This window comes from Mus caroli, chromosome 8, assembly GCF_900094665.2.
Source record: "Mus caroli chromosome 8, CAROLI_EIJ_v1.1, whole genome shotgun sequence".
In the NCBI taxonomy this organism is placed as follows: Eukaryota; Metazoa; Chordata; class Mammalia; order Rodentia; family Muridae; genus Mus; species Mus caroli.
The window spans coordinates 9,677,460-9,686,567 of NC_034577.1; the positions used below are offsets into that span (position 1 = coordinate 9,677,460).

Consider the following 9,108-nt stretch of genomic DNA (forward strand, 5'->3'; position numbering starts at 1 on the left):
CAAGTCTCCAAAGACACAGATGCCATTTTTCTGAGAGGAAATCACCCAAAGGAGAATATCCTGCGATGCTGTTCACCGCCTCAGCTCTTCAGTGGTTCTGTGGGGGCATCCCACAAGTCAGGAGGCATGACGACCAGAGCTCGAAGAGGTGTAGTCTGCCCAGAGTTGTCTAGTTTGATCTAGATTACAGTAGACACACCAAGGGGCAGTCAGGACACTGAGTAGTTAATGGACACTATCCCGANCNGAGGTGCAGTGGGCGACTATAACTGTCCTTGTGTGTCTCAGGAGAGCAAATGCCCTGGACAGAAGTGCAGTCAGCAGCTGGAAACAACTGGAGCCCGTGTAGCTTGGCCAACAGCAGGATGGGAGAGCTGCCTCATGCTTGGAATCAGTGTTGGGAAAGCCACCCGTGGGTCCTTGAGGTTCTTTCCTGATGTCTGCTGGGGAGACAAGCCAGTCTGGGACCCCATGTCTCACTGTGATCAGCAAGACTCTGGAACCAGCTTAGGAGTGGGATGTGGCTTAGGCAAACACTGCACTTTCCCATAGGCAAGGCTTAGGTCATAGGTCACAGGCACTGATTTTGGAGGGTCGAGTTTGGGAAGCTCTGGGGAGCCGAGGGCCAGAGGACACAGAAAGGGCAGCCTGTGGCACTGGTCTCTCTCCTGCCAAGACAGGAGTGAGTGCCCTGTGCCCTCCAAGTCGCAGTGCTGGGCTGACATCACAAGGTCCTGTGAAAGCAATGGTCTGTAGCCGGCAGCCTTGGATAGCTAACATCTTCCTTATCTAGAGGGGTCTCACACCTGCCTCGAACTGCGCAAGCACCACCTGTATGCATCCCCAGGATTGGTTCACGTGAAGAGAGAAGAAATGAGAGACACTAATGTCTGTCTACATTTTCTTGGGGCTGGGGGTGGGGGTGGGGGATGCTCAAAGTCACGTTCAGTTAGAGACAGACTTGTTGACTCAAGGTGAGCTCTCACTTTGGAGGCTCAAANGTGTCACTGGCCCTGAGGGCTGTGGGCCTGAAGGACAGATCGAAGGCCGCCTGGTCCCGAAAGCTTTGGGCGCGATACTTTGCAAAGTGCACCGACCTGGGGTGCTTATGGTCTGGCAGGCCCTTTTCTGCCCTAGGGGCACTTGGGGGCCCATCCTGGGCAAGGGATTGGAAGAGTGGGTGGCTCCCAGCATGAGATGTGAGCCAGGAAGCGTCATGTGTGTTCTCCAGGGAGCCGGCTGTGGTCCTGCTACTAGCCAGATTCTGGGNTTCTCTGGGCAGGTGCTGGGCAACCAGGCTTTGCTGATTGCCAAATGAGGGGCCCCGTCTGGGAGGCTCCCCACTTGTGCCAGCAGTCAGGACTCCTTCAGCAGTGCTGTCAGGTCCCGAAGCCTGAGGTACTGGGTGGCTGGCCTGTCCCTGACTCTGGGTCTGTTTCTGCAAAGCCAGGCCATAAGACTTCGTAGGGTTCCCTGGGGTAGCTAGATTCTTGCCAGCCTGGAGACTGCCTCCTTGAGTTGGGCTCTTTTCCAGCCTNTTTGGTGGTCTTGAGGGATGTTCCTGAGTCCTGTCCCTGTGCTGACAGGAATCCTCCTCNACCGGTATCTTTTCATTAGCTACTAGGTCCTGAGAAGCCCATGCCTGAGGATCTACCACACACAGCACATCTGACTGTCCAGTCTGGTGTAACCGTACATGTCCTGTACCAGTTTCCTCCAATCCGAGCTGTCTCTGTGGCCTGCCCATGTCTGCCTGTGTTGGCAGCATCTCTTTGGCTTCACCTCCCAAGGTTTCTGCCTGGGGGGNAGANCTATGTTCTACCTCCTGGTTGGGAACAGGAGGCTCTGGACTGTGGGCTAGCCCCACCTGCCTGGTCTCTTCCTTTGCGGCTGGTCTTATAGGAGNGTGTGCNGCCCTAGAGAGGTATTGTTCTTTCTCAGGATCCATTCTGTCCGGTGCCTGTGAGCCCACAGAGGGCCTCGGCGAGTGGTCCAGAGTCTCTGCTGGCTTCGTTTGTGGCTCTGGGGATGCTGTGCTTTGGCACAGAGGGTCTCTTTCCACCGCTGTAATTTTGTTCCGTGATTCACTTGAAACACATAGGGGAGACTTAGTAGACACCAGGCAAGAATCCCCAGCTTCCCGTGTCTGAACGACTGGGGCTGCCGACATTAGGGGACGGCTCCCCGACAGGTCTTCAGTGGCTCTACTCGCATGCTTTGAGGACCTGCTTGATATCAAAGAAGAATGGCTGTGGGGTCCTTGTGTTATCTTGTCTTTATAGTCCCGGATGCTTCCTGACCATGGTGTTGTCTTCTTTTCAGGGNTTTCTTCTTCATCCTGGGTATCACCAGCCTGTGCGGTCACCTCGTGCTCAGTGTCTGGGGTAACACCTATCTTGTATTTAGTGCCCTGCACACCCCCCGGCTGTGAAGATGCCTTCTGTCTAGTGTTTTGGGCACCACCTGCCCATGTGGTTGTTTTATGTCCAGCACCTTGGATGTCACTTGCCTGTGACACCATCTTATGTTCAGGGTCCTGGGCACCACCTGGCCACAGTGTCGTCAGTTTAATGTCTTGAGTCCTATCTTGCTGTGTNGTCTTGTGGTCAATATTCTGGACTCTGCTTGGCCCCAGTGTTACCTCGTGTTTAGGCTCCTGGGAACCACCGAGGCGTGGCGTCATGTTGGGCTCCACACCCTGGAGAACATGTGGCTGTAGTGTGATCCTGTGTGCATCATTCTGGGTACCACATGCCCATGACATTTGCGTGTGTCTAACATCTTGGGCACTTGTCTGTGGCACTGTCTTGTGTTCAACCTCCTTGGAGTCACCCGTATGTGGTATCACCTTGAGTTCAGTGTCCTGAGTACCAGTTGGCCATGCTGCTGTCTTGAATTCAGGGTGCTGAGTACTAGTTGGCTGTGGTACTGTGAGATCAGTGACAGTCCCTATTGCCTTTCCAGAGGCTTTGATCCTTGCAATAGGCTGATTATTTAATGTGGACTGGCTGTTGCTGCCCAAATCATGGCTTCTATTTTCCTGAGTTCTGCCTGGTGGTTGAGCTGACTCATTCTGGGGCCCTTGGCACTCTTNCTGTCCAAACTGGATGCTCTTCTCCGGTGCTATAGAACCATCAGGCCTTATGCAGTCCTGGCTTGCCACCAGCACCATGGTCGATGTCCCTTGCTGGAGGCCAGTGGTCGAGCAGGTGCCCACTCCTGCATAGCTTCTCCCAGCAATGAGGTACATGGAAGGGCTGTCACCACTGCAATTCCTGAGGTCATGTGACTTCTCAGGGCTCTGTTTTCCCTCTGTTCCACCAGGAAACGTCTTGGAAGGACTTGGTATTAGGAACCTCTGTGAGGCATCACCGCCCACACTGGCACTATCTCTTAGGTCTTCCTGGAGTCCGTACTGAGTTGCAGGACAGAGACTCACGGGTACCCCACAGGGGTGACTCTGCATTGTTGGGGCTGGGGGACCCCTCCTGTCCTTGGTCACAGTGGAATATGCCGCCTGTTCAGTTTCAGCCATGACCTCTCTTTGTTCAGTTTCAGCCATGACCTCTTTTCTCACAACCGGAGAACANTGGTCTTCATGACCAGGAGAGGCTGGCANCTCGTGAACGATGGGAAGCTGCACGGTGATTTGTGGAGGATTGATAGCAGGCTGTGCTCGCNGCTCAGCCTGGACTGCTAGCGGGACAAGGAGGTGGATCTGAGTCACAGCCTCCTGCTCTGGCAGGTGCCTCTGGGTGGCAAAGAAGGGCTCTCTTTCCAAGCCTGAGGCTGTCCTTTCGGCTTCATCCTCAGAGCTGCTCACAGTCATGGCAATTTCAGGGGCCCCTCTTAAATTATCCATTGCTTCCTGGGCATCTGCTGCCACCTCTTGTGTACTGGGCTCCACTGTTCTGTCCCTTCCGACTGCTCCAGTACTTCTGGGGCTGTCCAGTCCAAGTGAGGACAACACTGGTGCATGGCCAGGCAGAGCATGGCCTTTAGTAGGTATGCCAGAGAAACCCACGTCAACCACCGCCTGGGGCACTGAGGACAGGAGATGTTCCTTGCTCTCCTTGTTTTCGAGACCTTGTGTTCTGTTTCTAACAGGCTCCAGGTTTTCTGAATTGGAGAACGTGTTGGCTGCCTCGGTGGGCCAGCGTCTGCACTCCGAGTGACTAAGTTTTGCACAGTGGGACAACCAGCTCTGGGGCCCGCAGACGATGGTGGCGATGCTGAGGGCTGGCAGGGGCTCAGCTGTGCAGGCCAGAAACTGGGCAGGGGGGATTCTGGTGCAGCTGGTAGCCATGGTGGCCACGTGGAGCACCCGCACTTGTGGCCTGTGCACTTTCCTCTTCTGTAGGTTCTTGCTCTTCAGTCCCTCCCTGTGCAGGGGCAGCACGCCCACCTCCGAGTACAGGCAGCTGTTGTGTTCGAATCTTTCCCTCAGCTTGGAGAGGATGGAGCTCCGGCCCACAATTCTTGGCAGGAGGCCCCTGGCAGCTCCAGNCCGCTGGGCAGGGGGCTTCTCACCTACTTCGTTCTCCTTGGCTGCCTTCTCTTCTGCAGCCAGGAACTTCTTCAGGATGTTTTTCACAGTGCCCTTCCCGCTCGATGGGCTCCACCGGACCTTCTCACTGGCTGGGGTCCTCTGGCTGGAGCTTCTGCCCACTTCCTTGGTCTTTTCCAGGAGCTTGTTGATGGTGGCATTTACAAAACTCCTACCAGGTCCTTGCTTGTCTTTAGAGATCAGCCGACCCACATCCCGGGTCTTCTTGAGGTGGGGCTCCCGGCCAGTGCCCATGAACTTAGCCTGTAGAAGCTGGAACCGTGTGGGTCTCCGGCCCGCCTCCTGGAGTTGGAAAGGGCGGTTGGCCCTGTGTGTCCTGTCTTCCACCTTCTGGGGCCCATCTGCACGATCCAAGACATAAAGCAAGAGGCTGCTGAGGATGGTGCGGGCTGCCTCATCGAATGTCCTGCTGATCCTCTTCTTCAGCATCTGCGCGTCCATGGCTGTCTTCCCACAGCCGATCCTGGGGCTCTTGGAACTGTGGGAAAACAAAAATCAAAGCCCATAACAGTCACATATCTTATTCATTTTTATAAGCTAATGATTATCCTGATTTTATGTCAACTTAACACAGGCTAGAGTCATCTGATAGGAGGACACCTCAAGAGAAAAACCTCCATAAGATGACAGGCAAACAAACCTGTGGGGCATTTTCTTAACTAGCAATTGTTGGGGGGGGGGGAGGGTCCAATCCATTGTGGGTGGTGCCATCCTTGGGCTGTGGTCCTGGGTTGTAAGAAAGTAGGTTGAGCAAGCCATGAGGAGCAAGCCAGTAAGCAGCACCTGTCCATGGCGTCTGCATCAGCTTCTGCCTCCAGGTTCCTGTCCTGTGTGAGTTCCTATCTTGGGTTCCTCCAGTGATGGACTGTGATGTGGAAATGTAAGCCAGAATTACCCTTTCCTCCCACAAGTTGCTTTGGTCATGGTGTTTCATTACAGCCACAGTAACCCTGATGAGGACAACATCAAAGTTCCTGGAAGACCCCTGTGGCTCATTCTCAGGAGTCAGGACCTATCTGACCTTCAGGCTGGGGCTGGTCCTGAGCACTTACTGGGAGGCCTGTGCCAGCCTGACACATATGCATTCAAAGAGCTGACCCATTAAGTAGGGGTACTGAAGGACAGCCGTGCTGTGAGCATTCGGAAAGCCTTGGCAGACTCTGAGTAAGCACAGCCCACTGGGTAAAAATAACTAATNCCNAGCCNCAGCTGTGCAGCTGCCACCAAGAGCTCCATTGTTCTGCATAGTCAGTCAGGATACAAAAGCCAATCCCTGCAGTGGCTGCTCTGTCTTTGCAGGGATAAACCAATCCTGGGGCAGCCCCAACACTCCCCTGAGGCCCAGAGTGGAAAGGCATTGGTCTGTAGAGCCATTGGTCTGTTTCAGAGTTCAGGAGCCAGTAGCCTCTGGGCTCAGGCTTGCCCCTGAGGCATCGGTTGACACCGTCTTACTGCCTGACCTATCTCCCTGTTCAGGTGGCCCGTGGACACGTCTCTTCACACCGATCTGGGGCTTCAGACTGATCTGGAAGCTGTCCTGGGTAGAGGGAGACCTCTTTCACCTAAGGGGGCTCACCATCTGGGGACAGCATCGGCAGGGTGATTCTGAAGATTCTGTGCTCCCTGAAAAGCCACCTGCGAGTCTTCACGGCTGCCTGCCTTGGGCAGAGGGTGCGGAGTGGGGGTGGGGCAGGCTGTGTGCCGCTGCCAGGCTTCAGGGGATCTGAGCATAGTGGTATGGGTTTGAGTGGTCCCAGATTTCCAGCCTCTGAGGTAAGTAAGGTGGTGTGGTCCTGGGGCTGGTTGGCTTTGACTGTGGGTGACAATTTTTCCCTCTCCCAGGGCGTCTTGTAACTGGTGGCTGTTAAGTTCTACATCTTGGGGTTGACCCAGATACAAGCTTCTGTATGGATATCTGGGGTTTCACAGGCACACTGTGTGCCTTTGAGCTAAGCCCTTATACCCCAAATTCCTCCTCCTATTAACTGTGCCCCTTGGGNATATAGGAGCTTTCCTAGCCTCCACCTACCTCAGCCTTACTTAGGGCCCTACAGCTTTAAGATGTGTCAGACTGATGCTGGCCCCAGGAAATGTTCCCTGCCCCTCTTCCAGGCTTGCCTGCCCCACATGCACAGAGCTCTTGCCGGCCACAGGTCACATGACCACACTCCTCTCTGCCAGCCACATCTAGCCTCCACTCTCTTGTTGGATGTTCTTTGTATAGAGGACAACAGCATCTCTGACCCACCCTAGGCTGGGCACAGCCATGCCCTTCCTGTGTTGTCCTGGTTGCCAATGTCTTCTGTGGGTCTGGTTTCATGTGCCTACTATCCCATCATGAATATCAGCACACAGGATCTCAAGCAGGGCTGGGGACTCAGCGCCGACTGAATTCATGCATCTGCCATTACCAAGCCCATACCCTCCAGCAGGGCTGGGACTGGTCTACACCCGCTTCACTCTACAGTCTCTATGAAGAGAAGCTTGACAGTTATCACGACCACCTCTCAACTAGGTGTCCCATGCCAGGCCACCAGAGCTCCCTTGTGTGAGCTTCCAGAGCCACAGAGCCTGNGGAGACATGAGGGTCTTGCTCCCCAGGCCCGGGGTGCCGATAGACTCACCTGGATCAGGTCCTGTGAGGAGGCTCAAAGAGCCTGTGTACCTCTTGGGGCTCTGTGGTCACACAGTGTGTAAGCCAGCCAGGCTGTTTCAACTGTCTTAAAACTTCCTCAGGTGAGTCAATAGTGTGACTGAAATAACTACACTGATGACATCCAGTTGATATTCAGAACGACTGACTAAAGGCCACGAGGCCCAACCACACAGGACACTTGTCATTCCCAAGTCCCTCTCTGAGGGCTCCTGAGCCCCATGGTCTAGAGGGAGAAATAAGAAAGTCATCTGACATTAACTGTTCAGCTTCTCCCACCACAGAGGGGACAGCCTCTGTCCACATGCCCCATGGTATGGTCCAACGCTGCCTTCCACTCTGGGNAGTGCCAACGTCTCAGTGGTGGGGTGCAAGGAGGACGTTTTTAGGGAGACTTGCTTGGTGTCCTTAGATCAAGAGTGGGTCTAAACCAAGCTTGGCTGGTTGGGCCAAAGNCATGCCCTGCCACGTTTCAGCTCCCGACCAGTTAGAAGCTAGCGTGTTGCCAAGGTACCACCCAGCAGCTCAGCACCTGCCTATTGCCAGGGACCAACACTTGAGGCCACTTGGGGCCTTCAGTCTAACCTCTTCGGCAGACATGAAGAGGGGATTTATCTAACAGCCCCAGATGGGGTTTTGGAAANGCTCCCCAAAGTTCTCATGGTCATCTCNGGTGTTTTCAGTGGGGGCAGGGCAGATGCTTTTCCTAAGATTTATGGGCCAGCATTAGCAGATTAGAGCAGAGACTTAAGTTCTTTTCTGGTGAGCCACACCTGGCCCTGTCACACCAAGGCCCCACATCAAGAGGCATCTGCACTGTGAGTGAGGAAACCGGGATTTTCCAGCCCACTCCAGTGAGTCAGAACTATGTTTAACAATTGTAATAATAATAATAACAATAATTTCCTCCTTTCTGTGGATCTTTGCTTATCATCCCCGAGGCCAGCCACTGTCTGTGAGCGAGCTTCTGTCCTCTTCTAGAATGCCTCCCTCTGATCTCTAGCCCCAGCCTTTCGTGGTCTCCCAACTCCTGGTAGGCTCTAGATGGAGTAAACCGGGGGGAAATGGCGTTCTAGCACGGCTCACCTTGAGATCTTTGCTTAAGCTCATCTGCCTGAGGCACTCAGAACAGCCTCAGAACAGCGGGCGCCAGGCCCTGAGGACACAGACTCATGGTTCTCTCTACAGAGCAATTTCAAACTCCTCACCCAGGGCTGCTACCCAGCACATCATGGGGGTAGCTCCTAGCCCACAGCTGCTACCCAGCCCACCTCGGGGTAGCCTGTTACCATGTGACCACTTAAGAGTCCCCAGTACAATTTCAAGAGTCTCTGCTCCTACCCACGGCTCTCTACGGCAACAAAGGTTTTATGTGAGTAGGAAGCTTGTCTGTTTTATTTTTCCCACTTTACTCCAGTTGCCCACGGAAGTTCTCAGCATGAGAGCTGGGCCTGTGGATGGGGTAGCGAGCGTGCCCCGCCCCCTCCGTGAATACCTGTAGGGCAACTGTAAGCAGCATGTAGACCGCTCTGCCCTCCTGGCTGCAGCCCCAGCCTTCCACATCTGCTTCTCTTTCCTCTGGCTTGTTGCTGCTCTCCCTCCACNTTCCTTCCAGGGAGCCTTTCCTAGCTGTGAGTCTATGCCGCAGCCCTAAGGAAGCCTCTCTGTGCTCTGTGCTCTGTGTGTATTCTGATGCCCAAACCTTCTCATTTGGTCTCCTCCCACCCTACCTCTTCTGAGCCGCTGGCACCTCTGGCCTAACCTATGCCAGAATTCTCCTGAGTCTTTGTTTGCCACGACACCTCACACTGAAGTACCAGGATGGCTTGTGGGGCCTCATGCTGCCGGTGCGGGGCACTCTTTGCCCGGCAGCCGTGTGTAGACACGA

The 9,108-nt window shown here is 54.4% G+C and overlaps 1 protein-coding gene across 1 annotated transcript in view; it reads right to left on the reverse strand.

Annotated features, from left to right (window-relative positions):
- Window positions 1–6: 6 nt before the first annotated feature.
- The window catches only part of LOC110300732 (protein ADP-ribosylarginine hydrolase-like protein 1), a 29,617-nt gene continuing 20,515 nt past the window's right edge, over window positions 7–9,108 (reverse strand). The window contains exon 7 of the mRNA XM_029480984.1: window positions 7–5,045. Within this exon, the coding sequence (XP_029336844.1) occupies window positions 983–5,045 (4,063 nt within the window). The 3' untranslated portion in view covers window positions 7–982. The remainder of the gene's footprint in view (window positions 5,046–9,108) is intronic.